The sequence below is a fragment of the Diceros bicornis genome, chromosome 39, assembly GCF_020826845.1.
Source record: "Diceros bicornis minor isolate mBicDic1 chromosome 39, mDicBic1.mat.cur, whole genome shotgun sequence".
Lineage (NCBI taxonomy): Eukaryota > Metazoa > Chordata > Mammalia > Perissodactyla > Rhinocerotidae > Diceros > Diceros bicornis.
The window spans coordinates 16,367,647-16,389,638 of NC_080778.1; the positions used below are offsets into that span (position 1 = coordinate 16,367,647).

Genomic DNA, 21,992 nt, shown 5'->3' on the forward strand with positions numbered 1-21,992 from the left:
CTAGATTAGAAGATCTTAATATTTTCTTTGATGATCAGAAACTGAGGTTGCCCAAATGCAAGGCTATCCCAGATATAAGGTGATCCTGTATTTTCCTAATGAGAACTTCCCTTTTCAAAAGTTATTTACGCAACTTAAATGTATAAACTTTTAGGGATACAGATTAAATAGACCAATATCTATTATAACAATTATTTTACGATTTAGTTACACATATATTCAAAAGTATATACTATGTTAAATCGTGTATTAAATGTTGCTTGTCTTTCCAGTTTCACATTTCATGAAAGTTTTATTCATTGTTCACAGGCATCTTCCACCTCAGTGATCTTGTCATTTCTAAAATCACCTTTTAGTTGTCTAACAAATTTCAGAATACATTATCTTTGTTTCCTTTTAAGACATTTGCATTGTAGCTCTTTTTAAATCCTAAAGTGATGGTCCCTAGAAATTATATCTCAAATCACAAGGAACATTACAGAATACTAGGGCGGTTTTATATTTTGATTTTGATGTTTTTTTGTTATGTTTTATTTTTTGCTCTGTAGGTGTGTATTTTATATTTGAAATCTCCAAGATGTAATCACTTTTTAATTGCCTTTAAAAGCGATATTTAAATGACATTTTTTGTACCACATTCAACACTTTTTATTTATGCAGTCTTAACCCCATGTATAATTATTAAATTTGTATAAATATCTTTGCCTGATTTTTACCGATTTTATTAGGTAAACATCTAAAAACTTCAAATGACAATGATTGAAATCTTTTTAGGCTGTGTGTCTCTCTCAAAAAGTACTGGATTGAGGGGCCAGCCCGGTGGCGCAGCAGTTAAGTGCACGCGCTCCACTTTGGTGGCCCGAGTGTTTGCAAGTTTGGATCCCAGGTGCGCACCAATGCACCACTTGTTAAGCCATGCTGTGGCAGCGTCCCATCTAAAATAGAGGAAGATGGGCACGGATGTTAACCCAGGGCGGGTCTTCCTCGACAAAAAGGGGAGGATTGACGTGGATGTTAGCTCAAGGCTGATCTTCCTCACACACACACACACACACACACACACACACACACATACACACAAAGTACTTGATTGTTGGGGCTGGCCCCGTGGCATAGTGGTTAAGTCTGACGCCTTCCACTTCGGCGACCCAGGATCATGGGTTTGGATCCCAGGCACAGACCTACACCATCCATCAGCCATGCTGAGGCAGCCACCCACATATAAAAAGTAGAAGATAGGCACAGATGTTAGCTCAGGGCTAATCTTCCTCAAGCAAAAAAAGAGGAAGATTGGCAACAGATGTTAGCTCGGAGATGAATCTTCCTCACCAAAAAAAAGTACTTGATTGTTCAAAGAACAGTAATTTAGAGAGAATGCTCCACAATGGAGAGCTTATCTAAGGAATTGAATATAAGGCATCTCCCTCTTTTCTAAAGCAAAACTTGTGTGTGTGTGGGGGGGGGGGTAGGTTGGGGGCAGGGAGGCTTATCTATATTTGGCCATATATAGTATACAAGCTATAGAGTCAGTTGTCATTCAGTGCCACAGCTGTAAGCATTTTTAATACTACTCATTCACACCAATTCTGAAATTTACATGTTAGTTGTATTTTGTTAACTAGACAGAATGTCTGAATAACCATATAGTATCTCAGATTTCTGATCAATTAATGTTGAGATTATTTAAATGAAATGTACTAGTTTCCTAAAAGCTCTTAGTTAAAACGTGTCATCTTTCTGAATCATAAATTTTCCACCACATATCATCCAGACTACATATGTCTCCCCGCCAAAATCTCTAAATATTAATTCTGTTTTTCTTCTGCATTTAGGACAGTATCTTTTAGATTTCAAAGCTTGTATTATTAAAATCTAATTAATGCTAATTCATCATTCACGTTTGGTTTTGGTTTTTCCAGATGTTGATGTGGATAAACCGGATGAGAAGTCTATCATGACCTATGTAGCCCAGTTTCTGAAACATTATCCTGACGTCCACAGTACAGGCACTGATGGGCAGGAGAATGATGTAAGTACTTGTTTTTCTTCAAGTATTAATAATGCACTCAATGATAGTGACTCAGATTTTTAACCATTCTGTTTTCTAAACATTAAATTGTAATGCATTTTAATATAGAGCAACTGAGTGAAGAATAGATATGTTAGTTGGAGAGATGATTAGAGGAAAAGATTTCTTTGATTTGTTAGCTGAATGTGTCAGAGAAAACATTAGTAATAATAAATGCTAGATATAGAATACTGATAAATTATAATTGAGGAAAGAAAGCAGTGTTGGGAAATTCCATTTTAGTAATTTGAGGATTGAAGTAATTTTATATCCATCACATCATTTGTGCATCTAGATCTTGAGTCCCCTAGTTCTGCTCAATCTGGTAAAATCTAATTTTGACTTTTAAATTTTATTGTATAACTTGCTACTCCCAGCAAACATACGGAAATAAGACAAACTTCTAAAAGTTATAATTTTTCATTGTGGTTAGATTTTTCAACCTTTCAATAGTTTAAATAACATTTATATTTTTCATACTGCCCAAATGACATACATTCATTGTCATAAATAAAGAAAAAGAAAATTGGAAAAAAGAAAGAGAAAATTATCTGTATTTGACCTTCTAGAGAGAACTTAACCGAGAAGAAAAAATTAATATGTTAGTTCCCAACATTTTTCTATGTATATGTAGACACATATAATATTTTAACAAAAAACAGATTCATAGTATACATACAATTTTATAATTTTATTTTTCCATTACATTATACAAAATTCTTTCCATGTCATTCTTTCCAGATCATCATATGGATATACAGTAATTTATCCAATCCTAATTGTTGGAAATATCTGATTTTTTGCTATTATAAACAATGCTTCTATGAACAATTTTGTAATAAAGCATTGTTTTACAGTTCTTTCTTAGAAGTGGAGCTCCTAGGCTAAAGAACATGCAGACTTTTAATGCTTTTTTGAAATGTTTTTTCAAATTCCCCTGCAGGAAAATTTGTCCTATTCTATATTCCAGCCAGCACATTTGAATGCCTATTTTCCCAATCTTTAACAACAGACCTTACCACTCCCCTAATTTTTTAAAAATAGTATTTTTTTATTATAGAGAGGTGAATTTACTGCTGAATTTATAATTAATTATAAGGCAAAATTATATCAGGGAAAGTAATAAATGGAATTTTCGAGATGTGTGAAAAAGTATCTCTCTGTCTTCATTGCTCAGGTCTCCATTAGAGTGTTCAGAGCAGTTTGAGATTATATTAAAAAGCAACAAGAAAAACAAAAATTTTTGAATATGTTTTCTAAATAGAAAAGGTTTAAGGAAGGAAAAGTTCAAGGGAGCTTGAGCCCAAAGTTTTCAAATAGGAAAAGATATTACACTAATAGGAATCAGTGACTTCATAAAAGAATTAAGCAAAACAACAGTAACTTGTGTTTCCTAAGTCGATTGGATGGTGTTAATCTGGCATTTGATAGAACAACATTAGTTTTTTAAAAACTGTACTTTTAGGAAACCGTTATTAATCCTTCCCAGGATTCAGGCATAAATGTTGACCACCAGAGTAACTTGTCTGCAGTTAGCAAAGTAAAGGTTTCTATGAAGCACCACAGAAGGCAAAAGCAAAGACTCTCTGTGCTGATCCTAGCATAGATTGAGGCGTGTGCTTGGGAATCATTTGGGGTTTCTGGGTCTTGAGAATATAATTGAGCATGGATGTTGCTGTGTGAATAAGAAATTCTGTAAGAAAGTGTATTAGACTTACCCCAGACAGCATAGAGAAAATCAGCTTTCCATATGATTTTCATATCTGAAGTCTTTATATTACCCAATTGGATTTATTTCTGATCTGGTTTCTGAGTTTGTACCATTTTAATTTCTCTGACATTCATCGTGTCTCCAGATGAGTAAACTCTGTGGCTGGAAATGTCTGAGAAACAAAAGGAGATGCTTTCATTAATACTCATGAGCAAGAATTTAATGCAAAAACCCTTAGAGACTTGAAACACACACACTCCTGACATAAGCTTGTTAATGTACTTTACTAAAGAGGCTTTATTATTAAGAGATTAATCTCATTATCTAGAAAATAAATTCTGATTGGTCTTTTTAAAAAATTCCCTCTCTCTTCCCTAAAAAGAGAATGTATATGATTTCTTCAGGGTTATTTCAAAAATTAATTTTGAGAAAAATGTATTATAAGCTTTGCCCTTTTTTTTTTTTAATGTGGCATTTGTAAGGTAGGGCATAATCATCTAAGAATGAATGTTTTGAATAAGAAAAGAAAGAATTGTATTTTTTTTATGATGTAAGGCTTATATTTGTTTAATACAGCTAAATGTCCCCTTAATTCTGTCTAATGAACCTTTAAGATTTTATACACTACATGTATCAGAGCTATTAATGCTATCACCTTAAAATATTCAGCATTTGTCTACTCAAGTCTTAGTAAATAGTACTTTTAATTCATTTTTAAAAATCTTGGCATCAACATATCTACCAGGTTTCTATTTTTTGGTGTATTTGATTTGTATATCCCCTTTTTGAGTTTACTTAGATATTTTATAGATACCATTTTAACTCTAACTTTCTTATTGGAAATAGATAAATAATAAATAACCTGGTGAAGAACTTTTTCCCTAAAAGTATTCCTTGGATACTTAGCACTCAATCATAAATAAATAAAATAGGCCTATTGGCTCATCTCTCTCTCCTATTAAACTTTCAGTTATTTATTCACTCATTCCTTCTCACATTTCAACAAACATTCTTGACTGCTTTTAGAAGCACAGCACAGTCTTAATTGTCATAAGGATACAGAGATGCACATTATGAGTGTATTTATAGAGGAAAAAATACGAGTCCATATATTTCTTCTTTACGTCATTCTCCTTTTAAAGTGTTTAATATTCCAAGACATGTTTATAAAGTATAAATATTGCCAAAACTTAAAACAAAAAGGTCAAATGCCAGAATACTACATTGCCTAAATGGATTCGAACATTTTGATACTTTGAAAAGTTATGAAAACATCTTAAAGTAGCTATGTCCTTAAAATTATGGTCTATTTATAGACAGATGCTTCTCCATTGGCTTTTTTTTCTTGTTTCCTATATAATTTTTGTCCTTGATTTATATTACTTTTTTGTATGTTATCTTTTCATATTGTTAGGAAATATTTCCAGGTTTCCCATCTTTTGCAAATTGTATCCAAAATTTTAAGGTAAGAGTTAAGTAATCTTGAATTAGTAACCTCTTTCAAACATCCTACATTCCATAGTTTGTTAGCCATTCCTTTGCATGTATTTGTTTTTATATACACATTTCTTTCAATACCTTAATTCTGTTATTTCCTTTTCCTTTCTAATAGAACAAATAACATATGTGTTATTAAATGTTAGTTACAGTCTGATACTCTCATGGACTTTCCCACTAATCTTTAATTATGAGATGGCATCAATTAATTTCTTTTTAATAACACTTAATAGCACTAATCAAAGGAAGAATTCACAACAGCAGTGTTTGATTTCTTCATATGTGAATGGGTAATAAAAATAAAGTTTTATTTTTATTTTAAAGTCTTAAGCAGGAAATAATTAATTGAAAAAGGTAAGTATTCAGTTAGCTTGTAATCCTGAGTTTCGTCACATCTTTTGCTCAGTATTGGCTCACGTGGTTTAGTAAAGTTCATGACGCAGTAAGTGCTCAAAAAGTTTGTGGAATTAATGATTATGAATTCTTTCCCGTATTCAAGCTATCTAGTACTTCAGTTTTTCCATCTGTCTTTATATTTCATCTAGGTTTGAGGTTAAGGATCTAGCAACGCAATAGACTTTATGCCAACGTGGGAATAAAAAATCAGAAGTAACTCATGTCATATCAAATGTTAAATTAATTTTTATTTCGTGCTTCGTGCGGCATGAGTTTATGTACATGCGAACATGCTACGAAACATATAAATGTGCCTATGTGTATGTTTGAGTGAAAGAAAATGAAAAAGAGAAAGAGAGTGAGAGAGAGAGAGAGAGAGAGAATAGTGAGGATGCTGACTGCTTAGCTGCTCGGACTTTAGGGGGTCCTCTATAGGCAAATAGACCCCCAGTCTGTGAACGCACGTGAAAGTTACCAACTGAAGAAAAGCCACTGGACTAAATGGGTTCTGGGGGTCTAAATATTGTTTTGTACTTCATTTTCCTTTCGAAAAGGAGAATGTCGAGTGTACAAGCAGCTACATTCTTCTCACGTTATCGCAATTTGCTTGACTAGAAAAGTCATTTACTAAATGGACTCATAAAGTAATTTTTAAGACCGTAATTAGTTTCTGTCAGATGACTTTGTGAAATCATGTCAATTGGTGAGAAACAGGTAATGACACACCTGTCCTTGGAGGTTCACAGCGAAGTCTCATGCTCACTGAGGTCATGTAGTGGTGACATTGACCTCTGGTGTCTTCGAGGTAGACCGTGAGCATTTTGTTCCTCTGAGCTCACAAGAATGTGTCGTTAGTGCTTTTATGGGTGTGAAAGTCAACCAGTAATAAAACGTGTGCCTTGATCATGGTCACATGTTTATTCAGAAGAGAACATCGTGAGAAGAGCTGAAGATTTGGAGTCTTGGGCTCCTGTTCCATTTCTTTCTTTAATTAACTATGTTACCAATCAATCATTTATTCCACAATTATATATTGAGTAGTGCTGGGCGCCAGACACTGTGTTAGGCTGGAAGAAAAGATACATGAGGGGTTTGTAATATGGGGGAAAAAGAGACAATTAAGTGCAGAATACAATATAGTGCAATATAGGTGAATATTTGAGCTCAGGTTGTCACAGGATCATAGACAAGTGTTCTCAAAATGTGGTCCCCAGACCAGCAACATCAGATTCACCTAGAAACTTGTTATAAATACTAATTCTCAGCCTGCACCCCAGATATGCTGAGCCAGAAAGCCTGAGGGTGGTTGGTGCCCAGTAATCTGTGCTTTCACAAGCCTTCTGGGTGATTCTAGTGCACCCTGAAGTTGGAGAACCACTGGTATAGAAGAGAGACCCCTAACCCAGTCTTCTGGGTCAGAAAAAGCCTCCTAGAGAAGATTGTGTCTGAGCTGATCTCTGAAGAAGGCATTATTCAGGGGAAAATGTTCCAGGGTTGCCTTTGCAAGACCAGCAAGTGAGGGAGAGCATGCATCCTGACAGCATCGTGTGCCAATCTCTGTGCTAGTTGTGTTACACAGATTATCCCGAATTCTCCCCCAAACCATGGAAAGGGTGTGCGGGGACTGCTTGGATGATGGTACAACAGCAGAGAGGTTAAAATGCCCAAAGTCACAGAGCTAATACATGCCAGAGTCAGAATTTGGAACCACCTTCACCTGCCTCTGGCTAGCACTCTTTCTACCCTGCCACTTCACCTGTCAACAGACAGTCATTTCATCTGTGTTACGGGGCTGTGGGCATCAAGTGAGATGCTGTAGTTGAAAGCTATTTGTAAATGCCAAAAAAATTCAAATTAAATATGTTTATGATTACTTTGGCATTCTTACCAGATAAATCTTGATGAAAAATTAGGATATTTTCGCTAAATCAATTCTAGAATTGTTCTTATTATTTGTGGAAACAAGTATGTAAATCTCCAATTTTTTTTCATTTTTGAGATGTGATTGATAGCATGGAGACTTTCATTCAACAGATAATTTGATTAATATCTGATAGGTGTCATTTTGCCAGGGTCTAGAAATACCATATTGAACAAGATATTCAGTTCATGTGGGGTTTATGTTATAATACTGAATGGTCTTTTTTATTTTGCTGAGTAAGATTCGCCCTGAGCTAACATCTGTTGCCAATCTTCCTCTTTTTGCTTGAGGAACATTTGCCCTGAGCTAACATATGTCCCAAGCTTCCTCTGTTTTGTATATGGGTCGCCACCACAGCACGGCTGCCGAAGAGTGGTGTGTGTCTGCACCCGGGAACCGAACCCCAGGCCACCGAAGAGAAGCATGCCTAACTTAGCCACTAGGCTACAGGGCCAGCCCCTGAATAGTCTTTGTAAATAATCATTTACACAAGTGGTCCAGTGTTACTGTGACTGTAACTCCTTGAATTCAGTCAAAATTAATCTCTTCCAGAATAGTCCTCTGGGTCACCAATGGCCTTGGATTTAGAAGCTACTGCAGGCCTGTTTCTACTCCCAGTCCAGCAATTGCTCTGAGTATTTTGGTACTTAGGTCATTCCTTCTTGAGCATGTTTTCTTAATTGAACTAATGTTTCTTGAGAAAAAAATGGAGGTAGATAATTTCAGTATTCAGCAAGATAATTAAGATACTTTTCTAGAATCAGGTTTTCCTTCTTACTCTCCAAATAGGGTAATGGCAGGGAGAGGGAAAATTTTTCAGGGACAATTGAAACTTATTAAATATTAAGTCTATTTGAGAATGAGTCAGTTATTAATTAGAAATAAAATGCACAGTTACTAATAAAATTGTAATGTTTGCTGGTTTCTAGAGAGAAGACAGGCTAATTTTGAAGGAAGCGAAAGTTTGGATAGAACAATTTGAAAGAGATTTGACAAGGGCACAGATGACAGAATCAAATTTACAGGATAAATATCAGGTAATGTATGGAATAGAGATTTCAATTTTTCAAAAGCTTTTCATGAGTAGGATTTATATACGTCATTTAATCTATGTTTAATCTTTCAAATGAAATTAATGAGAAAAGACTTTAAAGAAATAGTATGCATTATCTTAGGTTTGCTTGTAATTTAATAATTGTATTTCTATGTAAATAGGTAGTTTTATTCTTTAAATTTGATACATTTGTGTGTCATAATATGATAGCCATTGTGGCGATAATTAGTACCTTTATCTCATTAGATAACTATCATTTCTTATTAGTGGTTGGAATAATTAATTTCTAGTTTCTTAGCAAGCCTGATGATGATAATACAATGTTGTTGTCTATATTCACTATACTGTGCAGTAGATCTCTAGGACTTATTTACTATTCATTGCAAGTTTATATCCTTAAACAACATCTGTCCTGTCCCCCCACCACTGTCCCCTGATAACCACCATTTTACTCTCTGTTTTTACTAGTTTGGCTTTTTTAGATTCCACATATAGGTGACATCATGCAGTATTTGTCTTTCTCTGTCTGACATCTCATTTAGCATTATGTCCTCAAGGTTCATCAGTGTTGTCACAAATGGCAGGATGTCCTTCTTTCTCATGGCTGAATAATATTCCATTGCGTGTACTGTATCAACATACAATGTATCTTTATCCATTCATCCATTAATGAGCACTTAGGTTGTTTCCATATCTTGGATATTGTGAATAATGTTGCAATAAACATGAGAGTACATATGTCTCTTCAATATCCTGTTTTCATTTCCTTTGGGTGAAGTTGGTAGTTTTAAACTGTATATGTCCACACTGTCTATTAAGCTCTGAAGCTTCGTGACTTTTTCCAGAACTCAGAGTCTTGTAGATGGCCCAGAACACAAACATCTAGTCATTGTTTTTGTGGACTTACGATCTTGTAAATGTCACATAACAAAAAATTCCACCAAAAAATGACTTAAGTGCCAAGTTGAAAATGACTAGAGAATAAGTTGAATTTAGTAAAGGATCTCAACATGAATATTTGAAGTGGGCCCATTAATGGGATCAGTTTCTACCGTGACCTGCCTAATGCAACACTATTGCACTCAGGTTGAGGCCAGGGATGTTGTTGTTGTTGTCATTTCCTCCAGTCTCATCACACTGTCATTAATTGGATTTCTGCTTCCAATTTCCACTTCCAAGACACGAAGTCTTATAACAGGCTTTCCCATTAAATTGTGATTTATTCTATGCAGCATTGACATTTTCCCCTATTTAAAATAGCATTGCATTTTGGTGGCAAAATGATAATATATTCAAGTCAACATTATATTTCACTCATTTTGCTACAAAAAAAAGGGTACAGTGATGTGAGAGATTCAACATGGCAGACAATAAAAGATTTAACTATTGCATTAGTGTGTGATTTTATATAATCATATATATAAATCATGCCTGAATTTAGATGGATGATGCCACCAATATTATATTTGATGATCTTGGCAAAGCAATCAATATGTACTTATAGGTATGTACTTTTTGCTTTGAAACTCAATGTACTCTTTTTTTCCTAAAAATACAATTTTCTGGAATGAGCTCCATTAGAAAATTTTTAAACTAGTAAATTAAGAATAGGAATGCAAGAACAGAGTGAATATACTTATTTAGTCCATTAGTGAGTTTTGGTTTTGGCATAACTTGTCAAAAAATAAATTACAAGTGATCAAGTTACCTTTATAGTACAGATGTTATTTTATAAGAGGCAACCAAAGACCAGAAAAGTATAAAACAGAAAAACTCCTTTCAAGCCAAAGATGATCATCAGTCTTTAAAAATAGGGTTAGAGACCATCTGAAATCTAAATATAGGGAGCATTTTCTTTTGTCTGTGGGTTTATTATGTCCTCAGCATTTTCCATCAGTTTCTACTTATCAATCAATAGTGCATTTTCTATGCATAGAATTCTGTGGAATAAAATTGAAGATTGCTTTTATGTTTTGGTATTTTTTAATTACATTAAGTTAGAGGGGATGGAAAATAACTGTAGTGAAATATTTATTTATTCACCATCTCCCTCCAGTGTTCTTCATGTGAATTTACATGTTTATTTACTCTATGACATAGAAATTCTTTTAGATGTATTATCTATTAGATTCTGCAGGGGCATTCTCATGTTCTTTAATGTAACTGCCCATTTTAGTGGTATTTTCTATTCGTGTTTGGACTTGGAGTCATATTTTAGGACGTTAATTTAATATAAAATGCAGAACTTTAATTAAAAGACTACTTTCTTAGGTTAGTTTTAGACTCACCGTGAAGACTACATATTACAAGTTTATGTTAACCATACTGTGACAAAAGACCTAGTATAATACTTAATATTTAAATGCCGTAAAATTAAAGCAAAGGATTATCATGTAAATGGGATCCCTTAAGTAAACCTCGTTATACAGATTTACTTAAACACAAATTTAGATATCTTTAATTCGGTATTATTTTGATATGTGAAATTTCTATTTATAAATTGGTACTTTGAGGTAAAGCAATTATTTTTATTATTAGCGTAGATTTATACTCCTGTTTACTATTATTTCCTGATGAGCATGGACTGGCATGTAGATGAAATGAGAAATCCTAGGCTTCCGTCCTGCCTCTACTACTTGTCGTCTGGGCTTCTTAGGGTAATAATAATAGTGTGTGTCTATACGGCAGGGTTGTGGAGAAAGCCAGAGGAGATAATGGGTAGAAAGGACTTAGCATGGGGCCAGGCTCCTTGCCGGGATTTCATGAATGGTAGCTGCTATTAGTATCATGACTGTCATTGTTAGTATCAACAACACATATTGAATGTTATCCAAATATAAAGAATTGTTTTTTAGGAAATGTGGTTTCCTTTGCTTTTGCTTTTGTTGACTCATTGCCATATTGTTGCTGTTTTTCCTCTTTTAGTCATTTAAGCACTTCAGAGTTCAATATGAAATGAAAAGGAAACAGATTGAACATTTAATACAACCTATACATAGAGATGGTAAATTGTCACTTGACCAAGCACTGGTAAAACAGTCCTGGGATAGAGTGTCCTCTAGGGTAAGTTCTGCCCCCTGATGAATTTCACTAGGGCTTACGTGATTTAGTCAAGAATATTTTCCGTTATCTTTTTCCATGCAGTGACATTGCATTGGGTCCTTCTGCCTCTGTCTGAGGTCGGAAAGGCTTACCTGTGGGAGAATCTTTGCCCTCTTGTCAAGTTTTCCTTTAAATTAGTGGCAGTGCTTGGCAAACAACTCTTTTCCTGCCTTGCCTGCCCTACATGTAATATCACCTTTGACCAGATGATAGATTGAAATCCTGAAAGACCATCTGGGTCAATTCTCACTTTATACAGTTTAATTCTGGGTTGTTTAGAAGAGGTGACTCTCCCCAAAACGGAGCCCCAACAGCTTCTCCATATTTCATAACCAGATTTCATCAACAGTTAATAATCTTCCTATATCCACATTCATTTTTATATTCTTTAAGCATATTTTCTTATCCAGTCTTTCATGAACCTAAAGGAAAACTGCTCAGTAACTTTCATATTAATATTTTGCAAACTCAAAGACCAAGATTTAAAGACCCCTGAAACTTCTATCGCTAATGAGAATATTTGCCTTGTACTTACCCTATTTTCTTTATTTTGATAATCTGTTTTTTTCCCATAAACTCTATCAAAGAGTGGGTTAGTTTCGAAACACCTCAACCCATCCACCAGGCATTCCCAGGAAATGGTGCTTGAGAATTGGGTAAAGTGGAAGAAATGGAAAGATGGTTAGAGAATCATATTGTTATAGGAGAATCCTCAATACTTGTCTTCCTCCAGAGATGTCTAGATGTCCCTGATTTTTCTGGGCCTGTTCTCATCCTGTGGAGGGTTTTAAAGGATACACATCTGCTGGTATATAACTACTGCATCCTTGAACATGTCAACAAACCCATCCCTTCCCTTTCAGAAAAAGCCAAACTAAAAATTAGTGGATTCTTTATGGTATTCCCATAATAAGAAAATTGCTTAAGCTCCCAGTAATACCTTCCATGTCTAAGATATATTGTAAATTTCCTCAAAATTCGCTTGGAACTGTAATTTCCTCCCCATCCTCAAAACATCAGATTCAGAACATAGATATCTACTTACTTGATATTTATTAAATTAACCTGAAATCCTTAACTTAAAACCTTATGTAGGCCCTAAAATCATTTGGGCTAATTTTAAGAATTGTCTTCTGTATTAGAGATATTCTATTTTTCTACTTTTGTATTTCAGCTCTTCGATTGGCATATTCAGCTTGATAAGTCTCTTCCTGCACCTCTGGGCACCATAGGGGCCTGGTTATACAGAGCAGAGGTGGCTCTGAGAGAGGAAATAACCATTCAGCAGGTCCATGAGGAAACGGCCAACACAATACAACGGAAACGTGAGCAACACAAGGTAAAAATTCTGGCTGGGAAAACTTCCAGCATAACAGTCCTCACGTGATCTGGAGATGTGGCCTGTTTAGAACTTGCACTGACACGGGCCTCCAAGGCATCCATGCACACTGATTCAGAGATGTCACACCTTCTTAGAAGTTCTCTAATCTGCACTTCTCTTTCCTATACTTGTTATTGACAGTGGCAGTAGATTTATTTTTTAAGGCATTTTCCAATAGCTCCATGATATTTTTTAATCTGCAGTTATTTTTGTTATTTCTGTTGCTATATGTTATTTTTCAAAAGATAATCCAAGATAATATTCATTTACATAATAATGTGATGAGCCATTGGCTCCAGACCTCACCCCTGCCTCCATTCTCAAAAGAAGGCAGGCCAAGTTCTATGTCCTGGGGGGAAGTGGTGGAATTAGGCTTTGATGACCTCTTAGTCATTTGCTACACTTTTCAGCTTACTGCATGGTCCATTGTATGTGCTATAAGTTCTAATATACTTTCTCTTTGTGTTTTGTGATAGTACAAACCTAACCAAAAATGCTGTTTTTCATTAACATCACATTAACGCAATCCTACATTTTGTGCAATTGAATTTGTGTACTCCATTTGCTGTGTCGTGGTGGGGTCCAGTGCATATATGGAAAACAAACTGAGAAGCAAGAGATTTCTACTTTTGATCACATGGGCAATTTATAGCTCATATGTATTCTCTGCCAAATTATTGATATTCTTCAAACTACTCCAAGGAAAGAGATTGTTGTATATTCTAGACTGAATTATAAGGCAAATTCATGACAGATTTTGTTTCATGCCCCCCGGGACCTTAGTTTTGAAACTAGAGGTATAGAAATATAGAAGTGTCATCTCATGCAATTTCAGCCCCTGGCCCTTTCAGCTCAAGTGACACAACCCCAGAGCAGGTCATCAAACAAGACGGACACAAGATTTTGTGATCCTAGACAATCAGTCAGAGTCCCTCCTCCATTTATTCTTGGCCCTTCCTCAGTTACGATCAGTACCTTCAGATACTTTTTGTTTTGCTGATTATGTCTTGGCCTCTCCCCTCTCTACCACCATCAACACACACAAACACACACACAGAACTCCCTAGAATCTGCCTCTCAGATGAGAGCATGGCTTTGGAATTTGCTCCATCTTTAGAGATATACACACATAAAATCCAGGCCTGCTTGTCTATACCTTAGTTCATTGAAGATGGAGGAAGCTATAAGGGAGCCAGAGTTCAGGCTCATAAGAGATCAGGTCACAGGAATTCTTCTAGGGTTGAGCCAGGTTAAGGCTTTTCAGGGGCATAGAAGAGCATGGCCATATCCATTTTGAGATTCCCAGTATATTAAAACTACGGAAAAACGCTAAAACAGGATTACACAAATACCACTTTAACAAATTAGCAATTCAGCATAAATACCATCTAATAATTTTTCTTCATGTAAAATGTAACAACTGAAACAATTTTAACTGATGTGAATATTTCATATAAAAGAAGTCACCTTAGGGTTTTAAATCAGATGTAGAATGTATATCGATTGTGGGTTAGATGTGTTAATTCAGCAAATATATACCTACTATGTGCCCGTTTTCTGCACTGGGGAAACTGATGAAGGTGCCTCCAAATCTAGAGGAAGAGATGGGATTAGGCCTTGATGACCTCTTAGTCATTTGTGACTTATTTTTTGTGAGAAAGATCAGCCCTGAGCTAACATCCGATGCCAATCCTCCTCTTTTTGCTGAGGAAGATTGGCCCTGGGCTAACATCCGTGCCCATCTTCCTCTACTTTGTATGGGACGCCACCATGTCATGGCTGGACAAGTGGTGCGTCGGTGCGTGCCCGGGTCCAAACCCGCGAACCCTGGGCCACCAAAGCGGAGGGCGCGCACTTAACTGCTACACCACCGGGCCAGCCCCCATTTGTCACATTTTTAAGCTTACTGCATTGCATGGTCAGTTGTGCAATCGTGTTTGAGAAACAGCGTGTGTTGTTTGTTTATTTAACAGAGTTAAGTCTGATTCAAATGCATCACCATAGAGAAAATGTCCTACAATTTAATTGTGCTACTTACTAGATAATCATAGATTTAGCAGAAATAATAATTCATGGCAACTCTAGGAAGCATCAGCCTCTGATGGGGCATGAATTTTAAGTTGGACAGTGTGCATGCTGTCAGCGTATGTCTCAGTGAATATATGATTTCAGGCCCTTCATGACCCTTCTGGCTCCCTTGAGAAAGAGAGACCTTGTGCCAACTGCTAGTTGTGTAGCCAGAATCATCTCTGCCAAAGTGTAGTAAACAACCATAAAAACTGGAAATGGAGTGGAGCCCCTATGGAGAGGGAGAGGGCAGGAGTTGGAAAAGATGGTTATCCAAGACTGAAAACCAGAAAGGACTAGACTAAAGAGAAAGTTGGGGAATGCAATAAAGAGACAACAGAAAGCAAAGGCAGGTAGGGAATAAGACCAGGTCCAGGGCAAATCTCCAGTGATCATTTTACTCAGGTAGGAACTTTTACTAGGCCTGAGCATGGGTACTTAAAATAGTAGAGTCATAGAAGAATGTAACTGTCAATTATAAAATCAATTCTCATTCATTCAAAATATATTGATTAGGTTCCTATAATAAGCTAAGCCAGCGATGGTGGTCTAGCGGTTAAAATCCAGCACACTCACCGCCATGGCCCAGGTTCATTTCCTGGTCAGAAACAGCACCACCCATCTGTCAGTTGTCACACTGTGATGACTGCATGTTGCTGTAATGCTGAAAGCTATGCCACGGGTATTTCAAATACCAACAGGGTCACCCATGGTGGACAGGTTTTAGTGGAGCTTCCAGACTAAGACAGACTGGGGGGGCCGGCCCCATGGCTTAGCGGTTAAGTGTGCGCGCTCCGCTGCTGGCGGCCCAGGTTCAGATCTGGGCGCGCACCAACGCACCGCTTCTCTGGCCATGCTGAGGTGGCGTCCCACATAGAGCAACTAGAAGGATGTGCAACTATGACATACAACTATCTACTGGGGCTTTGGGGAAGAAAAGAAAAAAAAAGACAGACTAGGAAGAAGGACCTGGCCAGCTACTTCTGAAAAAATTGGCCATGAAAACCCTGTGAATAGCAGCAGAGCATTGTCTGATACAGCGCCAGAAGGTGAAAGGATGGCACTAAAAGACCAGGCAAGGCTCTACTCTGCTGTCCACAGCGGGGCTAGGAGTCAGAATCAACTGGACAGCACTAACAACAAATAATAAGCTAAGCTTTGATGATGTGAGGCATTTGAATCATGGTTAAGATAACTAAAATTCTAATAACTAAAATTATAGGTTTTCTCAATAGCAGGAAAATCAGCCCGTGAATTTGGTATCACTACTCTGGTCTAGTATATTGGGCCCACTGGAAAACACAATAAATTGAAAAAGCACAATATAGGACTCATCAATATGTGAGCAAAAATGTTTGAGAATATTATCTTCCCATCTCAGTTTAAAAGTAATTATGGCTTTTGCCATGAAAACTTATATATGCTATCAAGTTCTAGAATTCTTAGTTTTCTGCATTCTTTACATCTTTTTTTTGTTACACCACATGACAGTTGTTCATTACTTAATACATAATCAGTGTTTGAAAATTGAATTCAGATAATTTTTAAAATACATTTTTCAAGGAGTTCACTTTATGAGTGGTTCTACCAAAGTTTTTAATTTTTTAAATTAATTTGCATGTATGTGGGAACATATTTATTCTGAAAAGCGAGGTTCATGTCTATTATCTTTTCTGTTTTCCAAATACCCAAATGATCAGTTATCTAGAAAGGTATCAACAATACCTGTAGCTAATTATAATTGAGTAGTTAGCCATGTTTCAGTGTTAAGTAGTTAATTTTGCTAAGCACTTGACATGCGGGATATGAGATAGGTATTATTATCCTCATTTTTCAGGTGAGTTAACTTTAGGCAGGGAGAGGTTAAGTGCCTCGCCCAAGATCACATAGCTGATAATCCAGGTTGTTTTAAGCACTAAGCTTAAAATGTACCTGCAAAGCTATTGCATATAATACATGTAGAATGATTAAACTTATTAGTCTTTATTAGTAGTGTTGCTTTGGCAAATTAAGGCTTTCAGTCTTAAGGAATCGTGTGAATAACCATCACACCTTCCATCTACTGCCCATCCTTACTGCGGTTATGAACCCTACCAAGAAAGGTTGTGAACCTTTCTTGAGGATTTTATTTCTTGGATGACAGTACATGCCACAATTCTTGATAACTTCAGTAACCCATCGATGATCCTCCCAATATCCTGGCCTCTCAGTTTCTTGACCTCCTGTCTCCCAGTGTTCCCGTCCTACTCTCTACCTCAGCCCCTCACTGCATAGACATAGTCTAGAACTTGTCGTCACCACAATCTCTTTCTCAAGCATCTCACTCTCCAACCAGACTCTCCCCAACTCCAAGCCTTCATCTCCTCTGTGCCCTATAATTTGTTGATCCTACCTTTGTACTCTGCTTAAATTCAATGCTCGGTCATTAAAAGTCACCCCTTGTATACACTCTAATTGTCTTGCCCGGGTCTCACTTGGTCCTACTCTCCTGATTAAAACACAACCCTGGTTAAAGCCAACTCTCTGCCTAGTTCCTGCCCACGCACATGCAGCTGACTGTAGCTGGAGAAAAACACACCCCCAGGCACGATGACTAACCCAAGTGGGCCCTTGATGCTCCCTGGCACTCCGAAGGCATTTTCTCACTCCATTCCCTCTCCATTTTGGGTACAACTTTTTTATACCTTGTCTCCTCAAACCTTCCACACTTCCTCCCCCAACCTTACTCTTAGCTGATGATACTGCTTCCTATTTCTCTGAGAAAATAGAAGCAATCAAAAAAGAATTTCCGCCAGCTCCCACGACCACATCAACCCACCTACATGCATCTGTGCCCGAATACTCCGTCTTCACTTCTGTTACTATGGATGAACCATCTGTGCTCTGAGCCAAGGCCAACCCTCCACATGTGCACTAGATCCCACCCTCCCTGCTCTTCTCCAAGAAATAAGTCCTGTATTTCTTGCCTTTATTTTTTCTCTCTCTGCTAGATTTTTCTCATCCACAGAAAGTATGCTATTATTTCTCTCATCTTAAAAAAAATCTCTTCTTAATCCTGCTTTCCCTTCTAGCTACTGTCCATTTTTCCTCCTTCCATTTACAGCAAAGCTCTTTGAAAGAGTTGTCTAAGCTCTCATTTTGGTTTCAAAATTCTCTCCTCCCTTTCTTTCTAGAATGCATTCCAATCAGGTTTTCTCTTGCCGTGCCATGCATGTCAGGTTCACAAGGGTTCTCCTTGTTCCTCATTCAACAGCCAATTCTCAATCCTCATCCTACCTCACCTATCAGAAGCATTTTACATAATTATTTCTTCATCTTTGAAATGCTTTCTTCATTTGGTTTCCTAGTTTTCTTTCTACTCCTCTGGCTGTGCCTTTCTAGTCTTTCCTAGTCTTTCTGTAAATATTTATTGAGTACTTTCTATATGCAAAGCAGTGTTCTAGGTATTTGTGATACACCCATAGGCAAAACAGACAAAAATTCCTAGACTTATGTAACTTGCTTTCTAGTGGGTGGAGGCAGATAAGAAATAATAAGCATAGTAAATAAATTAATTTTATATTAGGTTAGAAGGTAAAAAGACAGGGAATATTAGGTAATGTTACGATTTTAAGTAGGGTAGTCAGTGACATCTCAATGAAAAGATGACATCAAACAGGCAAGCAAATTCCCACCTCCAGACCTTTGCCCTTGCTATCCTTCTGGAATGTTCTCTCTTCTTGACCTGAAACGTTCTCCCACTGATATTCCCATTAGGTTCTTCCTCATCTCCTTTGGGCCTTTACTGAAAGGTCACCTCTTAGTTAACCTTTTCTTAGGTCCTTTGAAATTACAACTCTCTTTTCCCTTTCCCTGTTTGATTTTTCTCTGTAACATTTATCTCCACATCAACTCATTTTAATTATTTATCTTTTTTATTGCTTGATTTCCTGCAGGGCAAGGATTAGTGTTTGTTTGTTTGTTTGTTTTTGTATTCCAAACCTCTAAAATGGTTTTAGAAATATTCAGGCTTTCAATATTGCTACTTGGTACGTTCTAGGAACTTGTGCCTTTGACTAAGTTTTCAAAAGTATTGACATAAAATTGTTAAAAATATTCTCTTATATATTTTAGTAATCTTTTCTGTGCCTGAGTTTAATCCTCTATTTTTTCCCAATATTGTTTCTTTGCACATTCTCGCTTTCCTTAATTGCACTTTTGACATTGTTGATGTTCTCTGTCATATTCTAACCATCTTTTCCCATGTACTTTCTTGCCAGAGCAATGACAGTATTACTCTTAACATTATCATTCTGATGGCAATGTGGGAATAGACTGGGTGATGGATAGAGAGTGGGAGCCAGGGAACCATTTCAATAATCCCAGTAGAATGTCTTGAACCAGGGTGGTAGTTGTAGAGGTGGTGAGAAATGGTCGGATTCTGAATATATTTTGAATGCAGAGCAAAGAGAATTTTCAGCATTAGATATTGACTGTGAAGGAAGGGGGGTCATACACGACATGGTGATTTTTGGACTGAGCAACTGGAAAAATGGAGTTTTCATCGATTAAAATGCAAAGACAATGAAGTAGATTTGAGAGGAAAGATCAGGAGTTTAGTGTGGGGCGTGCTAAGTATGAGACTGTTTCACATCCAAGTGGACATGTGGACTAGGGAGTAGGAGATGAGAGACGAGCTCAGGAGAGAGGTGTAGAATGGAGATGCATATTCAGAATCTTTGGCAAATAGAGGGATGTTTAAAGCTCTGAGATTAGAGAAATGAAATAAGGAAGTGTGAAAAGAGAAGAGAAAAGGATCAAGAACTGAGCCCTGAGGGAGTCCAATATTAAGAGATCAAAGAGTAGAAGATGAACCAGCCAAAAATATGAGAAAGAGCAGTCGGTGAGATAGGAGGGACTCCAGCTACCATGTTGTCTTAGAAGCCAAAGGAACCAGTGTAGAAAGAGAGGAAATTTTCAGTAGAATGGCCACAGCAATCCTTTTCCAGTGCGGCTCAGTTCATTTCACCCCTCTGCTCAAAACTCCCCACTGGCTTCCGTCTACTCAAAGTAGACCAAAAATTCTTACAAAGGCCCATGAGGCCCACAGATCTGCATCCCTCTCCCTCCTCTTCCTTCCCTCTCCTGCAACCTGCTATCCTGATTGTTCCCTTTGTTCCATCTCAGTCACTGAGAGAGCTATGTCCATATCTCCCATAGCCACGTGGATTTGTCAGTTTCCCCCCACAGTTCTATCAGTTTTTGCTTTATATAGTTTGAGGCTTACTAGGTACATTCAAGTTCAGAATTAGTATATCTTTTAGTAAATTAAAAGTTTCATCATTAAGCAATTAATAACTTGTAATGATTTCTGTTCTGAAATTGATTTTGTCTGATATTAATACACTTATACCAACTTTCCTTTATTAGTACTTGCTTGGCATGTTATTTTCCATTCTATTAATTTCAGCCTATCCATGTTCTTAATGTGCAGGTGTATCTTTTGTAAAAAGCAGATGGCTCTGTTTTATTTGTCTGATCTGATGATCTCTGCCTTCTAACTAGTGAATTTATATTCCATTCACATTTATTTGTAATTATTGATAGACTTGAATTTGTTTCTACCATCTGACTCTTTGCTTTCTATTTGTACTACTTTTCTTTTTTTCTACTTTCTTGCTATTTATAAGTGGATGGAGGGGTTTGTGTTTGTTTGTTCATTTGCTTGCTTGTTTTTCTTGTTCTGTGGTTTTTGCTCTACTGGTTTGAAAGTTATAAACTCTAGCTGTATAGTGTGATTGCCCGTGAAATTATGCCACAGATCCTTAACAAAATTGAAAGTTAATCAGTATCTTGACCTCCTCTTAATCAATTTAAACAATAACACTTTAACCAGATCATTCTCTTTCTAACTTACAAACTGTTGTTATCAAGTATTAAATGACTTACATTTTTCTAACACTATAAATTTGTTATTTTTGCTGATTCTGCCTCATGGTGGCCTGTTTCCTGTGTTTGGTGATCTTTGCCTTCCTCCTTTTGTATTTGCATTTGCTACCAACCAGGCCCACATCAGCCCTCTTTGGGGGTTCTGGCTAAATGTAAGAGTCTCAGTTTCAGTGTTCTCACCTTATTCAGTTTCCAAGACTCAATCTCCTGCAGCAATGGTATAGATATTTGCCTGGGACAATCAGCATTTTTTTTTTTTTTTTGTGAGGAAGATCAGCCCTGAGCTAACAACCGTGCCAAGCCGCCTCTTTTTGCTGAGGAAGACCGGCCCTGAGCTAACATCTATTGCCAATCCTCCTCCTTTTTTTCCCTTTTTCTCCCCAAAGCCCCAGTAGATAGTTGTATGTCGTAGTTGCACATCCTGCTAGTTGCTGTATGTGGGACACCACCTCAGCACGGTCGGAGAAGCAGTGCATTGGTGTGTGCCCGGGATCTGAACCCGGGCCACCAGAAGCGGAGCCTGTGCACTTAACCGCTAAGCCATGGGGCCAGCCCTAATCAGCTTTTTTAATTTGTTTTTGCTCACAGATCTGTGGTTCAGTTTTGGGTCATGTTTTACTGAGAATAGGAGACCTATAATATTTCACTTACTTCCTAGGAACCCACCAGTGAGTTATAATGACATACTGTGCCCATCATTATCTGTTTTATAGTGAGACAGCCTTTCAGAGGACCCAGTGATGTCACACCAGCTGTAGTTCTTTTATCATACATTTGAAAATGTTTTTGTTTGTTTTGATATCTTGTCAAGAGTTTTTCAATGAACTAGATACTGAAAACTACAATAGGGAAAGCTTCTTAGAAGGC

General features: G+C 36.9%; 1 protein-coding gene across 1 annotated transcript in view; it reads left to right on the forward strand.

Annotated features, from left to right (window-relative positions):
- The window catches only part of SYNE1 (spectrin repeat containing nuclear envelope protein 1), a 430,148-nt gene that overhangs the window by 99,064 nt on the left and 309,092 nt on the right, over positions 1-21,992 (forward strand). The window contains exons 8-11 of the mRNA XM_058534130.1: positions 1,920-2,029; positions 8,523-8,630; positions 11,573-11,710; positions 12,924-13,088. Of these exons, the coding sequence (XP_058390113.1) occupies positions 1,920-2,029; positions 8,523-8,630; positions 11,573-11,710; positions 12,924-13,088 (521 nt within the window). The remainder of the gene's footprint in view (positions 1-1,919; positions 2,030-8,522; positions 8,631-11,572; positions 11,711-12,923; positions 13,089-21,992) is intronic.